The sequence below is a fragment of the Chiloscyllium punctatum genome, chromosome 5 (assembly GCF_047496795.1).
Source record: "Chiloscyllium punctatum isolate Juve2018m chromosome 5, sChiPun1.3, whole genome shotgun sequence".
Lineage (NCBI taxonomy): Eukaryota > Metazoa > Chordata > Chondrichthyes > Orectolobiformes > Hemiscylliidae > Chiloscyllium > Chiloscyllium punctatum.
The window spans coordinates 127,354,060-127,374,133 of NC_092743.1; the positions used below are offsets into that span (position 1 = coordinate 127,354,060).

The 20,074-nt window shown below is 42.9% G+C and overlaps 1 protein-coding gene across 3 annotated transcripts in view; it reads left to right on the forward strand.

The window, feature by feature from the left end:
- The window catches only part of LOC140477418 (lethal(3)malignant brain tumor-like protein 4), a 293,436-nt gene that overhangs the window by 70,485 nt on the left and 202,877 nt on the right, over window positions 1-20,074 (forward strand). For all 3 annotated transcript variants that reach the window (XR_011960721.1, XM_072571276.1, XM_072571275.1), the window contains exons 7-8: window positions 1,041-1,155; window positions 4,538-4,632. Coding sequence is in view for 2 of the 3 variants with exons in the window: in XM_072571276.1 (XP_072427377.1) it covers window positions 1,041-1,155; window positions 4,538-4,632 (210 nt within the window). In the remaining variant the exon portion in view is untranslated. The remainder of the gene's footprint in view (window positions 1-1,040; window positions 1,156-4,537; window positions 4,633-20,074) is intronic.

A 20,074-nucleotide genomic window follows, 5' to 3' on the forward strand; every position in this document is an offset into this window, starting at 1 on the left:
CACGGTGGCACAGTGGTTAGCACTGCTGCCTCACAGCGCCAGAGACCTGGGTTCAATTCCCACCTCAGGCGACTGACTGTGTGGAGTTTGCATGTTCTCCCCGTGTCTGCGTGGGTTTCCTCTGGGTGCTCCGGTTTCCTCCCACAGTCCAAAGATGTGCAAGTCAGGTGAATTGGCCATGCTAAATTGCCCATAGTGTTAGGTAAGGGGTAAATGTAGGGATATGGGTGGGTGCGCTTCGGCGGGGCGGTGTGGACTTGTTGGGCCGAAGGGCCTGTTTCCACACTGTAAGTAATCTAATCTAATCTAATCTAAAGTATTATGCATTATAATTAAAACCAAGGACTGCCAAAGAAGGAATACTTGAATGAACAAAAACAGATTTACACAGGTGATAAAACTGTATAATGCAAACAGCTCTTTGAAAAACTCAACTTTATTGTCACATTTGTCTGACATTAGTCTGGGTGCTTGTAATGGATGTTTTCTGGTGAAACGTAATATTTACTGATCCAAATGGTTGCTGTGAACTATGATGAGAATTATGCAGATAAAATGTCTGAGAGCTTTGTTGGAGAATTGACAGACTTCAAATTGACCACATTTTCCCCATTTATTTGAGTTATATTATTTTGAAAGGCTTTGTGCTTAATGTTACAATGTCTACACATAATTTATTTCATACAGCATTAGCATTAGGTAGGAAAATGTAATCTTAGCATATTAAAATGATTGGTGGAACTGTAATATTAAAATCTAATCCTCTGGTGGGTCATTCTAATTTGGAAAAAACTACATTATTATGTGGTATCAAAAATACATTACTCTGAGCAAATTGCTGTTGCATCTGGTGTACCCAGGGTGTTGTTAATATTTGATTGACTGGAGAAGGGGTTATTTTATGCTGTTATAGAAACTGAAGGTATGCCACGTCATGTTATCCAACAAAGTGTCAAGTTGAACTTTTCAAAATACAGCTTGATGCTTTCTTTTGAGCTACTTCTCATGAGTGGAACATTTTTAACTTGATTGTGCTGCAGGAGGAAGTGCAAGATGATGGAAAAATGAAGATAAAGATGTCTGCAGTGCTGACTAACCACAGTAACTTCAAAAACAGTCGCCGTTTTGACCCAGATTCCAAGTTCACAAAACAGGGTACTCAACTTTTTTATTTGAAACACGCTTTATTATTGTTTTCCTGCCCAAGTATTTAATACACACTTCAGTCAGATTTGCATGTGACATCTGCGATAATCCTTGTAGAGACTTAAATAATCCTTATAAATTAGTAGAATTTCTATTGACTTGAAGAACCACAAGATGCAATTTCAATTTTTTTTTAGAATTTTACCCAATATCTCCACAGTTTCCTGTTCCTATTTCTTTCTTAAAGCTCATCCACGTGGGAGCATGAATTATATATATGCCTTTGTATCCAGATAGAAATTCTAATGATCTGTTCCCTCAACTCGCAATTGCATGGTACATTCATAGTTTAAAGTGTAACCAATTGTAAAGCCTGATATTGTTCACAACTTTTTAAAACGCTTGAAAACTAACTGTATATCCATAGTCATTGCAAATGTACTCCCTATTGTCTGCAGGTAAGAACATGTGCACCTTGTTCTCACTAATGCAAACTATTACCCTGCCCCAAGTCAGTCTTTAGTCTTTATCAACCAAGCCACCTAAGCTTGGGTCAAGTTCAGTCACACAATAGGTCAAATAACCAAGTTCATTTCTCAATTTTACCACAAATTAATGTGAGAGTCCCAAAACATTACAAACGTAACATCTTCATAATACCTCTGGGGCATATGTATGAAAGTTACATTCAAAGATAGGAACACTGGTAGGTGGTCCTAATGGTTTTTTTTTTGCTGTATAAAATATTAGATGGAAGGAATGTTCTGCAGCCCTCAGGCTTGGTGATCAGAATTTCAATTTTTTTGCATGGAACGGCTTTGCAATATTTGGGATCAATCCATTTTTGCTTATTTAATCTGTTTGCATTTGTGGAACCATCTGAAATCAAATAAATAAATTGGATGAAAACTTACTTGAATTCTGCAAAAGGTGGGAGGTTTGGCCAAATTACAACCTAAGTGATAAAGGTGAAAACTTAATCATGTCTTGCAATGGATAGAATAACATTGCAATGGATTGGTTAACTCTAAGCACAAAAAAAGCATCAAGACATGAAGCCTTAAATTACACTGCCACAATGTGAGAGGAATGTTTGAGTCTTTACTAATTTGCTTCAAACAATCCAGTATAGGTTCAGAAGGTGTCAGATGAAATTCACCATAGTTAATTGTAATGTTTTGAAATGAGTCAGTCAAGGACAGAGTGTAAAGTACATGTTAAATAGTAATATGCAGTAAATAAAAGCAGAAAGATATGAGGATTTGATAGATGGATCATTAACATTAAATATTATTAGCTGGTAATCCAGAAAGCAAACCAGGAATGTGGATGTTGCTGGTCAGGACAGTATTTATTGCCCAATCAACAATTGAGTGTCAACCTCATTTCTCCGGGCTTGGAGTCACATGTAGGTTATAACCAGATAAGAATGGCAGATTTCCTCCCCTTAAAGGACATAGGTGAATCTAATGGGATTCCCTAACAATGGACAATAATTTCATAATCATCATTAAACTCTAACACAGATTTTTATTCAATTCAAATTCCATTATCTGCCACGGCGGGATTTGAACTTGGATACACAGGACATTAATCGAAAAGTGTGTGCTGGGAAAGCACAGCCGATAAGGCAGCATCTGAGGGGCAGGAGAGTCAACATTTTGAGCATAAGCTCTTCATCAGAGCTCATGCTCGAAATGTTGACTCTTGTGCTCCTCGGACGCTGCCTGATTCGCTGTGCTTTTCCAACACCACACTTTTCGATTCTGATCTCCAGCATCTGCAGTCCTCACTTCCTGCCCAGGACATTACCCAGGTCTCTGGATTAATATTGTAGTGATAATACCATGAGGCTGTCGCCTGTCCTTGTGTAACTGGGGTGTCAAAGAAGACAGTGTTAACGTTTATCTGACTTTGTTGAGATTCCATGGAGTATTGGGTTTGATTCTGTCATCTGTGTCACAGTAACAAAATGTTGGGAGGGACTCCAATAAAATATTATGAGGCTAATTTTTAAAATTACATAGATTATGAAGAAAACTTATTGAGCTGATATAAAAACATAAAGTCACCATTGTCTTACTAGACACAGGTCTGCTGTCTCATGAGCGAGAGAGAGACAACTGGTGGTGGTTTAATCGGAAGGTCACTATGCCTCAGGCAAAGGGGAAGATTGAGAATGGCAGTCCTTCATTGTAACCTCAGCCATTGTGGAAATTGAGCCCACAGTGTTGGTGTCACTCTGCACTGCACACCATTGTCCAGTCAACTGAGCTAGCCAACACCGTAATTGAAAAGGAGAAAAGGAAATAAGTTGACAGAGATTTTTAAGTTATTCACTTGAATTTATGGTCAGAAAATGGATTAAGGACACTGATTCAATTTAAGGTTATCAAAGCAGGATAATACAGCTTTTGTTTACTGGTTACTGATGAAGTTGGTTGAATGGAGAAGCTTGGCACCTTTTACGAAAGTTAAATTTCTGTTGGCCAAGTAGGATACAAGATGTTAGTTCTAAACCAGGGGTAGAAGCTGATGGGTGTGTGTGGCAGGGTAGCAGAGTCATCCAGGTGCCTTTTTTGCTTAAGCATATGGTCATTATATTTCCAAATGAGATGCTGCTCTTTCATTAATTCATGACAACAAACCTATGAAATTATTGCAAAAAGCAAAAGACTTTTTTTGGCGATTTTTCAGTTTGGTGTCCTTTTGGCTTGGTTGGATTTCTGGTGACTGGAAAAATGTATTCATGATTCTAGCTTTATATTAGGCCCCAGTCTTGATTATTACCAAGCTCCTTGCAGTCTCCTGTGGGGCAAGTCTTTGTAGATGGGTGAGAATAAATAATGGCAGATGGTCTTTGTCCTTCAAGCTAATGTTATAATATTACTTTTCTTAACACCCCCTTCCCAGCCCGGTTGTTGGCCTGGATGTTAGTTCCACAGGTTTTAACAATCAGTATGTCCTCACAATCCATAACAGCACTGAAAGGCATGACCCTTGCTATCCCTTGGGTTTAGTGTTGCAATGCTATAAATTACAGAAATAAGGTTGCATGGCAAATTTCATTTCTTTACATATCATATACTGGCTGGCATATTATAATGATATATTGACCAAACACCAGCTGTTTTGGTGAGAAAAGTGATCCACTGAATGGATTCTTGACATGTTCCTATGTCTTTGGGAAAACTCACGAGATGAAGGCCTCAAAATGTTGGCAGTTTGTTGAAGACCAACTCGAAAATATCAAGGGCCATTGTTGATTCAGGCAGGTACCAAGTGAAATGTGTGCATGCATCGATAGAATCTGATTCTTGTAGTGTCAAACAATATTTATTTACATACCCTAATCCTCAATACTTACTTAGTATATTCTTTTTCATGTCAGCTGTGCCACTTACTGGAAAGAAAAAGACTTGGTCCTGGGTACAATACCTTGAAGAAGAAAAAGCATTAGCAGCACTTCCTAAACTGTTTAAAGAGGTACAGATATCTTGATTTCAGAATAATTAATTAACCCTTAATTTTTAAGCTGTTCACATCTGCCTGTTTATTGAAATTACATGTGTAAGCAGATCAAAAATATTATCAATTGATATCAAAAGGTTTGTGACTTTTGAGTTGTGGTTCTGAAATATAGCACGTCTTAAATGTGTCATGCATCTGCTGACCAAAACAATGTCCTATGATCCATTGAGCAACTATCAGTAGATTGAGTTTTGAGGCCCTGTTGAATTTATGTCTGCTTTGCAAAGCCCTTGACTTTCCAATGGAGTATTTGAAGACCAAAAATTTTAGTTTCGTTTTTACATGTAATTGCAATGAGAAAATCTTTCATAGCAAATCTTAAGTCTTTTGGTGAGGTTCTACCCACAACACAAGTATTGACATAAGGGAGTTCCAGACTTGATCAGCTGAAGCACCTCTGTGTATTTGTTAGTTTTGCAATCTTTGTTTACGGATTCATTTCCACTGGAATGATTTTCTTTTATTATTTGTGTCTGATGTTGGCATTTTGAGACTTTAGACATACTTTGTTTTTCATAAGCTCAGGATATCACAAAGCAGTTTGTGTTTAATGAAGAGTGAGTTCTGTTCTCATGTAAGAAGTTCAGTTTGTATATAGCAAAGTCCCATACAGAACAATGTGATCCGGTCTTGCTTGTGTGATACGCAGTGGCTTGGATGCTATTATGAATTCCTTCAGAGTCTTTCTTGTATTGTGCCTTTATTGAACTAGATATAGGATAGATGCCTGAAATGAGTGCCTCCTGTTAAAGATCACATGACTACAGCAAGCTAGGCAACATTCATTTCATTTGATTTGATTTATTATTAGAACAAAAAACAAAGAAAATTTACAGCCCAGGAACAGGCCCTTTGGCCCTCCGTGCCTGAGCTAATCCAAATCCACTGTCTAAACCTGTTGGTCAATTCCTAAGCCTCGGTGTCCCTCTGCTCCCCCACCTCCTCATGCATCTGTCTAGACACACCTTAAATGAATCTACTGTGCCTGCCTCTACTACCTCTGCTGGCAACGCATTCCAGGCAGCTACCACCCTCTGTATAAAGTACTTACCACGTGTATCCCCCTTAAGCTTTTCACTTCTCACCTTGAAAGCGTGACCTCTTGTTATTGAATCCTTCACCAGGAAAAAGCTTATCTCTATCCACTCTGTCTATGCTCTTCATGATTTTGTAGACCTCAATCAGGTTCCCCCCTCAATCTCCTTTTTTCTAATGAAAACAATCCTAACCTACTCAACCTCTCTTCATAGCTAACTCCTTCCATACCAGGCAACATCCTCGTAAACCTTCTCTGCACCCTCTCCAAAGCATCCACATAGTTTTGAAAGTGTGGCAACCAGAACTGTACCCCATATTCCTGCAACTTTCCCTCCACCAATGTCAGGCTCACTGGTCTGTAGTTACCTGGAATATCCTTACTACCCTTCTTGTACAGGGGGACAACATGAGCAACCCTCCAGTCCTCCAGCACCTCACTTGTGTTTAAGGATGCTACAAAGATATCTGCCAGGGCCCCAGCTATTTCGTCTCTTCCCTCCCTCAGTAACTTAAGATAGATCGCAGCCGGTCCTGGGGATTTGTCCAACTCCATAACCAATAGTCTACCCAACACATCTTCCCTACTTATGGTAACGTAATCCAGGGTAATCCAGCTTCTATCTCTAATCTCAAGATTCATCATGTTCCTCTCCTCAGTGAACACTGATGCAAAGTAATCATTCAGAATCTCACCCATTTTCTCAGGTTTGACACACAGCCTTTAGTGGACCAATCCTTTCTCTAGTTACCCATTTACTACTTATATAAGAATGAAAGGCTTTGGGATTCTCCTTAATTCTGCTCACTAAAGCTATTTCATGACCCCTTTTAGCCTGCTTGATTCCTAGTTTATGACTTGTCCTACTCTTCCGATATTCCTTCAGGGCCCGTTTTTGTCACATGTACCTAGGTACAGTGAAAAGTTTTGTTTAGTGTGCCATACAGGCAGATCATGCCATACAAAGTGCATTTGGGTAATAGAACAGAACGAATGTTATGGCTGAAGAATGAGATCAACATTAAATTTAAAAGTTAAAGATCCATTCAGAAGTCTGATAACAGTGGGGAAGAAGCTGGTCTTGAACCTGATCGCACAAACATACAAACTTTTATATCTTCTGCCCAATGCAACAGGATGGAAGAGAGTATAACTGGTAGACAAACAGGGGGCTGGAAGAACACAGGAAGCCAGTCAGTATCAGGAGATGGAGAAGTCAACTTTTTTGGGTATTAACCCTTCTTCAGGACTAGATGCGTCAGTAGGAGGAGCTACAGATAAGGGGGTGAGGAGAGGAGCAGAATGGCGAGGCAGTGATAGGTGAGCACAGGTATTGGGTGTGGCCTGGTTGGTCGATGGGATAGATGAATCCATTTGGGAGGTCAAAGGAAGCTCAATGGGAGGGAAAAGGCGGGGCTGGAAAGGGAGCCGGGGCTGGGTGGGAAGATTATTTGAAAATGGAGAACTCAGTCTTAAGATCTCCAGGCTGCCCAGGCAGAAGACAAGGTTTATAGACTTTTTCCTTTCCAGCTACCAAGCAGATTTATCCCTCCCATCGACCAACTAGGTTGTACCCACTACCTGTGTCTACCTATCACTACCTCACTATTCTGCTACACCCCACCCCCTTTATCTGTAGCTCCCCTTTCCCCCACATCCAGTTCTGAAGAAGGATTAATACCCAAAATGTTGACCTCACCTCCTAATGCTGCCTGGCTTGCTGTGTTCTTCCAGGCTCCTGTTTGTGTACTTCAGATTCCAGCATCTGCAGTTTTTTTTTGTCTCTAACCAAGAATATAACTGGGGTGGAAAGGGTCTTTGATTATGTTGGTTGCTGTCCTGAGGCAGCGGAAAGTATAGATGAAGTTGATGGATCAAAGGCTGGGTTTGCTCTGGGCCGTGTTCACGACCCTGTAGTTTCTTGTGGTCTTTGGCAGAGCAGTTGCTAAACCACACTGAGATGCATCCGGATTGAATGCTTTCTGTGGTGCATCTATAAAAATTGATAAGTACCTTGTGAAATTGCCAAATTTCCTTAGCCTCCTGAGGAAGTTGCTGTGCATTTGAGTACAATGTTGCATTTCTATCCCAAATATCCCCCTTTCCATACTAAAAATATATGCACTTCCTTACATCTAGATTAGCGAAGATTTTACTTTTGGAAGTTGCAGCAGGATTCCTTGCATGGTTGACCTGGGACAGAGAGATCTCTTTGGAGTTTTATTTAGATCCTTTGTATCAATGCATTCTCACAGCTACTGAGGATATTTCACTGCTACCATGATGCAATTCTATTCTGCAGGAGGTGTCATTTTCTTGATTATTCCCATCCTTTCCACCTGTCCCAAACAGACATCGAGGTGAACACCGTTGTTTTCAATTTGTTTATTTTGTTCCTGTGTAGGACGGGTGTTGACCACAAGACCAGCATTTATTACTCATTGGCTGATTGGCCTTATGAACTATCTTCTTGATGTATGTTACTGTCCGTGTGGTGTATATTACATTCACACTACTGTTTGGTTAAAAAAAAAGAGGACCGGGATTTTGACTTGATGACTGTGAAGGAGCAGTGATGCAGCTTTATGACAGAACAATTCATGTTCAGAGGACAACTTGCAGATATTATGATCCCACGTATGTGCTGCACTTGCCCTTCTATGTTTGAGAGATTGGGGATTTGAAAGGTGCAATCGAAGCCTTAAAGAAGTTATCACTGTTTGTCCTGTAAACGGTGTTTCCAGCTATCACTGTGTGTTGGTGATGGAGTGAGTGAATTTCTAAGTTGGTGGATGGAATGCTGACCTTGCCCTGAAAAGTGTTCAACTTCTTGATTGTTGTGAGATCTGTCTTTATTCATGAAAATGGAGAATGTTCCATCACTCTGAAGACTTCAGTCAAATCATTGAAGCGAGCATTAAAGTGCAGGGTTATTGGGAAAAGGCACAATACCATAATGCTGATTTGGAGACTGATCCAGAGACAAAGGGCCACCTGAGCTCCTTTGAAGATGAATTGACTTGTGTCCTTTTCTCTGTCCTTGTAACCACAGTATATGCGATGCCCATTTCGGTTTCTGGCCCTGGTGACAATTCAGTCTGTTGATTGTGGATGATTCATTGATGCTAGTGCTGTTGAATATCATGGGAAGATGTTCATTGTCTGGCACTTGCACAGTCCAGATGCTGCTTGCTACTTAGCAACCCAAGCTCGTATGTTGTCCCAAGTCAGGCTCCATGTGAGCATATTCTTTTTCAGGGGCTGAGGAGAGTCTTTCCGTTTGTGAGAAAACTGACAGGGCCTTGATTTAAAGACTCACCCAAAATACAATATCGGTTACAGCGCCATACTGTCCGAGTACTGCAAGAAGTGACTGGCTTCCATTCAGTGCTCATGTCTCTGGGCTGTGACGGGAATCCACAACTTCAGCAAGTGTGCCATTGGTGTCTATCAAGTTCCTCTTGCATCCTGTAATGAGGGTGATAATTATTCAGGGAATGCATTGCATCTTTGAAATGAGGAAGGCTCACTTCTGAAGGACTAATAATTTCAAATGCCTTTTGCTCCAAACAATTTGGCCATCGCTCTGATTATCTTGGAGTCTGCATTAGGAGACCTCCGTGCATGTACCCAGGATGTGCCAAAAGGAGCCTGTTCCTGCTTTTCCAAGGCATACTGCCATTGAGCGCCATCTGTAACCATCTGAGTTCATGTTCACTGGGCGAGAGATTAAACTCGTTGGATCACAGATGCCCAGCGTGAACTGCAGGAGATAGAGATGTGTAGAAGCAGACTTAAATTTAAAATCATGGGTAAGATAATTTAAAAAGGAGGCATTGTTTATCTGGAAATCAGTGTGTCAGCAAGCATAAATGTGAATGCAATTTAGTATGGATCAGGACACAGATAGCCAAGATTGTGTCAAATAACTCACTGCCTGATTCCCCAAAGCCTGTCTACCATCGGCAGAGCACCGATAGGAGTGTGATGGAATGCTCTCCTCTTACCTGGGTGAGTGCAGCTCCAACAACACTAAAAAAGCTTGGTTTGGAGATGCTGGTGTTGGACTGGGGTGTACAAAGTTTAAAAATCGCACAACACCAGGTTATAGTCCAACAGGTTTATTTGGAAGCACTAGCTTTTGGAGTGCTGTTCCTTCATCAGGTGGTTGTGGAATTGGCATCACCAAGGACAAAGCAATCCACTTGACTGGCACCACATTCACAAGCATCCACTCCCTCCACCACCAGTGCTAAGTAGCAGCATTGTGTACTATCTACAAGATACACTGCAGAAATTCACCAAAGATACTCAAACAGCACCTTCCAAACCCCACAACCACTTCCATCTAGAAGGACAATGGCAGCAGCTACACGAGAACAGCACCCACCATCAAGTTCCCATCCAAGGCACTCACCATCCTGACTTGGAAATATATCATTGTTGCTTCAATGTCGCTGGGTCAAAATCATGGAATTCTGACCTGAATGGCACTGTGGGTCAACTCACAGCAGGTGGACTGCAACGGTGCAAAATGGCTGATCACTGCCACCTTCTCAAGGGCAACTAGGGATGAGCAATAAATGCTGGTTCAGCCAGTGACATTCACATCTCACAAGTGAGTAACTTCCAAAAAAAAGAGTTATGTCTTAGGTGGAGGATTTCAAATGATAATGTTTCCACAGGCTGAGCATGATTTGAATGGTAATAATAAATTTAAGGACTTTGGAGAGGAACAGGAGGTTGAGATGGTCCGTAGTTTACAATGTTGGAGGGGCTGAGTATTTTTTTTTCTTGATGGAGAACTGTTAGTGATGATAAATAATATGGGAGCCAGGATGTTTGGCAGTCTAGAATCACAGAATCCTTACAGTGTGGGAGCAGGCCATTTGGCCCATTGAGTCCACACTGACCCTCTGAAAAGCATACCACCCAGACCCAGCCCCCCCTCACCATAACCCTACATTTCTGATGACTAATCCACCAAAGCTGCATACCCCTGGGCACGATGGGCAATTTAGCATGGCAATTCCACCCCTCGTCTTGGATGGAGGTAAGATTAAGGGATCACAAGGTGGATGAACTCACAGAGGAAATGGGGAGATTTGCGAGATAAATGAGAGACTGATGTGAGTTGAAGCCCATGGTTTGGGCTGAATGCAGGAGATGTGGTTGGGTTGTTTATTCAGTCGGAGTTGTACATTATCGCCAGTGACCAATTTTACTACCAGTTGTGACCAAAGAAAATATCGCTTTTTTTTGAGGATATCATTATATTTTAAACACTAATGTAGCTCACTCTTTTTCTTTTACTTCAGTTGCTTTGAAAAGACAGGCTCCCTTAATAACACCACATAATCATTGTTTTATTTTAGCATAACATAAAAAGGATGATGATCATTTGTCATTTCACATTATTGTGACCTAAAACTCACAACTGAAACCATTTCTGCTGTTTTGCATTCCCAGATGATTTTACAGTTAATCATTCTCTCAGTTTCCATAGCAACCAGCAGTCATGTACCAAATAAAGTCTGGGTGAGCATTGCTACATTCATTGAAATTCAAGCACAGGGAGGTAACGAGATTGTTTCTGTATCAGTAGCACTATCTGTGTTTGCCTCTTCAGTTTTCATGTAAATAAATATGATTTCCATGTATGCACAAGGTGCTGAAAATCAAAAAGCAATGTTATTCCATATATACACACATCAGAGAAGAGCAGCGAAAATAACATTTGCCAATTCAAATGCAATAATACAGCATTTAGTCTTTTCGATAAGTAGCCAGGTGGTGCACAATTCACAATTTATTTTTAAGGCAGAATATTTCTTTTATGTTTTTAGCCGATGCAAAGTAGAAAAATCTCACAGAGGGATTGCAATCTTTCAAAGTTCTTGATTAAATATGGCAATGCTAACTTAACTGGAAGACAAATCCTGAGAAATTGTCCATTTAGAGTCATAGAGATGAAACAGACACTTCGATTCAACCCGTCCTTGCCGACCAGATAGCCTAAATAAATCTAGTCCCATTTGCCAACCATTGGCCCATATCCCTCTAAATCCTTCCTATCATATACCCATCCAGATGCCTTTTAAATGTTCCAATTGTACTAACCTCCTCCACTTCCTCTGGCAGCTCATTCCATATATATACCACCCTCTACGTGAAAAAGCTGCCCCTTAGGTCTCTTTTAGATCTTTCCCCTCTCACCCTAAACATATGCCCTCTAATTCTGGACTCCCCCACCCCAGGGAAAAGACCTTGTCTATTTACCGTTTCCATGCCCTTCATGAGTGCCACAAGGATCGGTGCTGCGTCCACTATTTTTCATCATTTATATAAATGATTTGGATGTGAGCATAAGAGGATAGTTAGTTAGTAAATTTGCTGATGACACCAAAATTGGAGGTGTAATGGACAGTGAAGAAGGTTATCTCACATTACAACAGGATCTTGACCAGATGGGCCAATGGGCTGAGAAGTGGCAGATGGAGTTTAATTCAGTTAATTGCAAGGTGCTGCATTTAGGGAAAGCAAATCTTAGCAGGACTTATACACTTAATGGTAAGGTCCTAGGGAGTGTTGCTGAACAAAGAGACCTTGGAGTGCAGGTTCATAGCTCCTTGAAAGTGGAGTCACAGATAGATAGGATAGTGAAGAAGGCGTTTGGTATGCATTTCTTTATTGGTCAGAATATTCAGTACAGGAGTTGGGAGGTCATGTTGTGGCTGTACAGGACATTGGTTAGGCCACTGTTGGGATATTGCACGCAATGTGAAACTTGAAAGTGTTCAGAAAAGATTTATAAGGATGTTGCCAGGGTTGGAGGATTTGAGCTATAGGGAGGGTTGAATAGGCAAGGGCTGTTTTCCCTGGAGCATCGGAGGGTGAGGGGTGACCTTATAGAGGTTTACAAAATTGTGAGGGGTATGCATTGGATAAATAGGCAAAGTCTTTTCCCTGGGGTGGGGGAGTCCAGAACTAGAGGACATAGGTTTAGGGTGAGGGGGAAGAGATATAAAAGAGAACTAAGGGACAACGTTTTCATACAGAGGGTGGTACATGTATGGAAATGGTGGAGGCTAATACAATTGCAACATAGAACATAGAACAATACAGCACACAACAGGTCCTTCGGCCCACGATGTTGTGCCGAACATTTGTCCTAGCTTAAGCACCTATCCATGTACCTATCCAATTGCCGATTAAAGGTCACCAATGATTCTGACTCTGCCACTCCCACAGGCAGCGCATCCCATGCCCCCACCATTCTCTGGGTAAAGATCCTATCCCTAACATCCCCCCATACCTTCCACTCTTCTTAAATTTATGTCCCCTTGTAACACTCTGTTGTACTCGAGGGGGGGGGGGGGGAGTTTCTGACTGTCTGCTCTATCTATTCCTCTGATCATCTTATAAACCTTTATCAAGTCACCCCGCATCCTTCACCGTTCCAATGAGAAAAGGCCTAGCACACTCAACCTATTCTCGTACGACCTATTCTCCATTCCAGGCAACATCCTGGTAAATCTCCTCTGCACCCTCTCCAAAGCTTCCACATCTTTCCTAAAGTGAGGCGACCAGAACTGCACACAGTACTCCAAATGTGGCTTAACCAAGATCCTGTACAGCTGTAACATCAGTTCACGACTCTTGAACTCAATCCCTCTGCTAATACACCAGCGGCCTTCTTACAAGCTCTATCCACCTGAGTGGCAACTTTCAAAGATCTATGAACATAGACCCCAAGATCCCTCTGCTCCTCCACCTTACTAAGAACCCTACCGTTAACCCTGTATTCTGCATTCTTATTTGTCCTTCCAAAATGGACAACCTCACACTTGACAGGGTTGAACTCCATCTGCCACTCCTCAGCCCAGCTCTGCATCATATCTAAGTCCCTTTGCAGCCGACAACAGCCCTCCTCACTATCCACAACTCCACCAATCTTCGTATCATCTGCAAATTTACTGACCCACCCTTCGACTCCCTCTTCCAAGTCATTAATAAAAATTACAAACAGCAGAGGACCCAGAACTGATCCCTGCGGAACTCCACTTGTAACTGGGCTCCAGGCTGAATATTTACCATCTACCACCACTCTCTGACTTCGACCGGTTAGCCAGTTTGCTATCCAACTGGCCAAATTTCCCTCTATCCCATGCCTCCTGACTTTCCGCATGAGCCTACCATGGGGAACCTTATCAAATGCCTTACTAAAATCCATGTACACTACATCCACTGCTCTACCCTCATCCACATGCTTGGTCACCTCCTCAAAGAATTCAATAAGACTTGTAAGGCAAAACCTACCCCTCACAAATCCATGCTGGCTGTCCCTAATCAAGCAGTATCTTTCCAGATACTCATAAATCCTATCCCTCAGTACCCTTTCCATTACTTTGCCTACCACCGAAGTAAGACTAACTGGCCTGTAATTCCCGGGGTTATTCCTATACCCTTTTTTGAACAGGGGCACAACATTCGCCACTCTCCAGTCCCCTGGTACCACCCCCGTTGACAGTGAAGACGAAAAGATCATTGCCAAGGGCTCTGCAATTTCCTCTCTTGCTTCCCACATAATCCTAGGATATATCCAGTCAGGCCTGGGGGACTTGTCTATCCTCAAGTTTTTCAAAATGCCCAACACATCTTCCTTCCTAACAAGTATCTCTTCTAGCTTACCAGTCCGTTTCACACTCTCTTCTTCAACAATACGGTCCCTCTCATTTGTAAATACTGAAGAAAAGTACTCATTCAAGACCTCTCCTATCTCTTCCGACTCAATACACAGTCTCCCACTACTGTCCTTGATCGGACCTACCCTCGTTCTCGTCATTCTCCTGTTTCCCACATATGCATAAAATGCCTTGGCGTTATCCTTGATCCTACCCGCCAAAGATTTTTCATGCCCTCTCTTAGCTCTCCTAATCCCTTTCTTCAGGTCCCTTCTGGCTATCCTGTATCCCTCCAATGCTCTGTCTGAACCTTGTTTCCTCAACCTTATGTAAGCCGCCTCCTTTCTCTTTACAAGACATTCAACCTCCCTCATCAACCAAGGTTCCCTCACACGACCATCTCTTTCCTGCCTGACAGGTACATACATATCAAGGACACGTCGTATCTGTTCCTTGAAAAAGTTACACATTTCAATGACATCCTTCCCTGACAGCCTATGCTCCCAACTTATGCTCCTCCGATCCTGTCTTGCAGCATCATATTTACCCTTCCCCCAATTGTAAAACCTACCCTGTTGCATGCACCTATCTCTCTCCATAACCAAGGTGAAAGTCACAGAATTGTGGTCACCCTCGCCAAAATGCTCACCCACTAACAAGCCCAGCACTTGTCCCGGTTCGTTACCAAGTACCAAATCCAATATGGCCTCCCCTCTGGTCGGACAATCTACATACTGAGTTAGAAAAGCTTCCTGGACACACTGCACAAACACCGCCCCATCCAATCTACTTGATCTAAAGAGCTTCCAATCAATATTTGGGAAGTTGAAATCGCACATGACTACTACCCTGTGGCTTCTGCACCTTTCCGATATCTGTTTCCCAATCTGTTTCTCCACATCTCTGCTGCTATTGGAGGACCTATCGGAAACACCCAACAAGGTGACTGCTCCTTTCCTATTTCTGACTTCAGCCCATAATACCTCCAAAGGCAGATCCCCCTCGAACTGCCTTTCTGCAGCCGTTATACCATTTCCAATTAGCAACGCCAACCCCCCCTCCTTTTTTAACACCCTCCCTAATCTTACTGAAACATCTGTAACCAGGAACCTCCAACAGCCATTCCTGTCCCTCTTGTAGCCACGTTTCCGTGATGGCCACAACATTGTAGTCCCAGGTACCGATCCACGCCTTAAGTTCACCCACCTTATTTCTGATACTCCTTGCGTTGAAGTATACACACTTGAACCCATCTCTGTGTCTGCAAGTATTCCCTGTTAGTGCTACCTTCTCCACAGCCTCCCTACATTCTTAGACATCCTGACAAACAGCTAGCCTACTTCCTGGACTACAAGTCTGATCCCGTCCCCCTGTCAAATTAGTTTAAGGATCCCCCTTAAGGATTCTGAAGACACGGTCTGAGACGTCTCGGACCCTGGCACCCGGGAGGCAACAAACCATCTGAGAGTCTCGCCCATGTCCACAGAACCGCCTGTCTGTCCCTCTAACTATAGAGTCTCCTATAACTAGCGCTCTCCACCTCTCCCCCTTTCCCTTCTAAGCCTCAGAGCCGGACCTCGTGCCAGAGACCCGGTCACTGCAGCTTACCCCTGCTAGGCCGTCACCCCCAACAGTATCCAAAGCGGTATACTTATTGTTGAGGGGAACGACCACAGGGGATCTCTGCACTGCCTGCTGCCTCCCCTTCCCACCTCTAACTGTAACCCAGCTACCTCTGTTCTCTGGCGTAACTATGTCCCTGTAGCTTCTATCTATCATCCTCTCAGCCTCTCGAATAATCCTCAGTTCATCCAAATCCAGCTCCAGTTCCCTAACACGTTCTATGAGGAGCTGGAGCTGACTGCATTTCCTGCACATGAAGTCGGCAGGAGCATCGGTGGTCACCCCTACCTCAAACATCCTGCAGGAGGAACATTCCACAGCCTGCGCTGCCATAACTCTACACTTAGTCTCCAAAACAAGAACACTGAGTAGCTTACCTGTGGACTTTAAAGTTAGGTTAAAGGAGGAGGATGGGAGGGAGGCCCTGGGATCTAGAACACACCCACTCAAATATCAATCACTTACCTTCCCGACCAGCTCTGCGCTCCAACCTCACTTCCGCCCAGCTCCCACCACACTCTGCTGTGAAAAGAGCAGAGAGCAACGTTTAAAAGAAATCTGACTTTAAATGCGTTGTTGCCCATTTTATTATAGGGAGATCAAGTGTGATTGATCCAAGGTTCTGTACAAAGTTGACCTGATTTCTTCATCGTGCAAACTTTGTTGATGGGACTTGTAGGTGCAGCCATTTTCAAATTGTCTCATTTAAAGCTGTTGATTTGATTTGATTTATTGTTGTCACATATACCGAGACACAGTGAAAAATGTTGTTTCGTCTGCTGTGCAGGCAGATTGTACCCTAGCCCTTCATGGTTACTTACACATCAGAGATTACTTCAAGTAAAGTTCATCAGGTATCAGAACAGAGTGCAGAATACGGTGTTTCAGCTACAGAGACAGAGATCAACATTAACGTATGAGAGGTCCATTCAAAGGTCTGATAATAATGGGGAAGAAGTTGTTTTTTAATTTGTTCATACAAGTATTCAAACTTTAATATCCTCTGCCTAACAGAAGGGGGTGGAAGAGAGGATAACTGAGGTTGGATAATCAATGTTGGCTGCTTTGAGGCAGCAGGAAGTATGGACGGTGTCAATGAATGGAAGGCTGGTTTGCACAAGGTAAACTGAGGTGGTGGAAGTGCCTGATGGGATATTACTTTGTTAAAGCTCACAAGCTTTTTCTTGTTTGACTGTCTCAGGTCTGAATCTTCTCTGAAGTTGAAGTCAGATTAGCTATATTGTGACTGCTATGAGGCCACCACTTCTTGAGCATTCCACAGTATATTTCCTGAACAGGGAGCCACTCCTGTGCTTCAGGAATGTTACTCCTCCTCAGTCAGGCATCATGAGTGCCATGACCTGCTATGTCTCCTCACTGTGTGTCACTGACCCTGCGTTGGAAATGTTTTGTCCACAAACCGGGCATTTTTTGCATAAAGTTGCCGCAAGCTTTTTGGTTTTGCAGCAGTACTAGTAATCTGGTTCTCAAACAGTGTGCATCCAATCGCTGACAAACTACATGCCTGGTGCTCATGATTGGCAGGACACAGAGGAGCACAGTCAGGAGGGAGTTGCGCTGGAGGTCCTCCAATGTTGATTCCAAACACCATGATGTCTCATGGCATCATGTCAAAAGGGCAAGTGGACCTCCTGCTGATTATTACTCCCCATCCTCCCTCAACTGAGAGCTCTATACTACTCCATGTTGATCAACACTTGGAAGAAACACTGAGGTTGGCAAGAATGTAGTCTGGGTACATCAGTGTCCATCACCAAGACTGGCAGCACTGCAGGTAGGGCCAGTTGGATCTGAAACAGCATAGCTGCTAGACTGGGTCTGTGGCTGGTAGTGAAAGCACCAAGTGAAAGGGAAAACAAACTTGATATCGTCCTTACCAGTCTGCTTGCTGTAGATACATCTGCCCATGGTAGTGTTGGTATGGGTTAGCACCGCACATTAAAACCAAGTTCTGTCTTCACATTGATAATAGCATATACTGTGTAGTTTGGCTCTATTACCAGGTTAAATGGAACAGACTTTGAACAGACCTAGCAGCTCAAGAATGGACATTCATCTGGCACTGTGGACCATCAGAAACAGACTCCAAAACAATTGTAACCTCATGGCCTGGCATCTACCCCACACAGCTATTAGCATCAAGCCAGGGGATCAACCTGATTCATTGGAGAGTGCAGGAGAGCATGTCAGGAGCAGCACAGGCAGACCTAAAAAATGAGGTGTCAACCTGGTGAAACTACCAAACAGGACTACTTGCGTGTCAAACGGCATAAGTAGCAAGTGATGCACAGAACTAAGCGTTCTCATAGCCAAAGGATTAAAGCTCTGTAGTCCTGCCACCTTCAGTTCTGAATGGTGGTGGACAATCAAACAACTCACTGGAGAAGGAGCCTTCACAAATATCTGCACCCTCAATGGTGGAAGAGTTCAACACAAGCATTCGCAGCAATCCTCAGCCAGAGGTGCTGTGTGGATGACCCACTTTGGCCTTCTCCAGTGGTCCCCAGTGTTACATATACCAGTCTTTAACCAATTCAATTTGATTCTCTTCTCATTATATTAAAAATGGTTGGAGACACTGAATACTGCAAAGACTGCGTCCCCAATAACACTTCAGCAGTTGTACTGATGACTTGTGCTCCAGAAATTACCACACCCCAACCCAAACTGATAGAAGCTTCAACTCTTGTATCCACCCACCAGTGTGGAAAACTGCCTAGCTATGTTCTTTATACAAAAAGCAGGTCAAATCCAATCCAAACATTTACGAGTCTATTCTCGATCATCAGTAAACTAATGGAAGGTGTCATCAACAGTCCTAGCAAGCAGCACCTGCTCAGCAAAGATCTCCTCAATGACACCCAATTTAGATTCCACAAGGGCCACTCAGTTCCTCTCCTCAACATTGAATTCTAGAGGTGAGGTGAGGTGAGAGTAATGGCCATTGGCATCAGGTGCGCATTTCACCACTTGTGGTATCAAAGAGCACTGGTAAAACTAAAATCAATGGGAATTGGGGGCAAACTCTCTGCTGGTTGAAGTCATACCTGGCACATAAGATGGTTGTGGTTGTTGGAAGTCAGTCATCTCAGCTCCAGAACATGTCTACAGGGGTTCCTCAGGGTAGTGTCTTAGGCCAACCATCTTCAGCTGTGTCAATGACCTTCCCTGTATCATAACGTCAGAAGTGGGGATGTTTGCTAATGATTGCACAGTGTTCATCACCATTCGCAACTCCTCAGATACCGAAGCAATCCATGTTCGAATGCAACTAAATCTGGAAAATATCCAGGCTTGGGCTGGCAAGGAGCAAATAACATTTGCACCACTCAATTGCCAAGCTATGACCATCTCCAATAAGTGACAATTTAACCACTGCCCCTTAACATTCAATGGTGTTTTAATTACTGAATCAGTGATCTCACTATCAGCAATGCTAACAATGGTGTTACCATTGACCAGAAACTGAATTGGACTCGCCACGTAAAAACACAATGGCTACAAGGGCAGGGCAGAGGCTAGGAACACTGTGGTAAGTAACTTGTCTTCTGCCTCCCCAACACACGTCCACTATCAACAAGGCTCACATCAGGAATACTCCCGAGTGTAGTGATAAACGGCTCCATTTTGGAATAGCAGGCAGTGACCAGTGGGGTACCGCAGGGATCAGTACTGGGACCGCAGCTTTTTACAATATATGTTAATGATATAGAAGATGGTATTAGTAATAACATTAGCAAAGTTGCTGATGATGCTATGCTGGGTGGCAGGGTGAAATGTGATAAGGATGTTAGGAGATTACAGGGTGACCTGGACAAGTTAGGTGAGTGGTCAGATGCATGGCAGATGCAGTTTAATGTGGATAAATGTATGGTTATCCACTTTGGCAAGAACAGGAAGGCAGATTACTACCTAAATGGAATCAATTTAGGTAAAGGGGCAGTACAGAGAGATCTGGGTGTTCTTGTACACCAGTCAATGAAGGTAAGCATGCAAGTACAGCAGATAGTGAAAAAGGCTAATAGCATGCTGG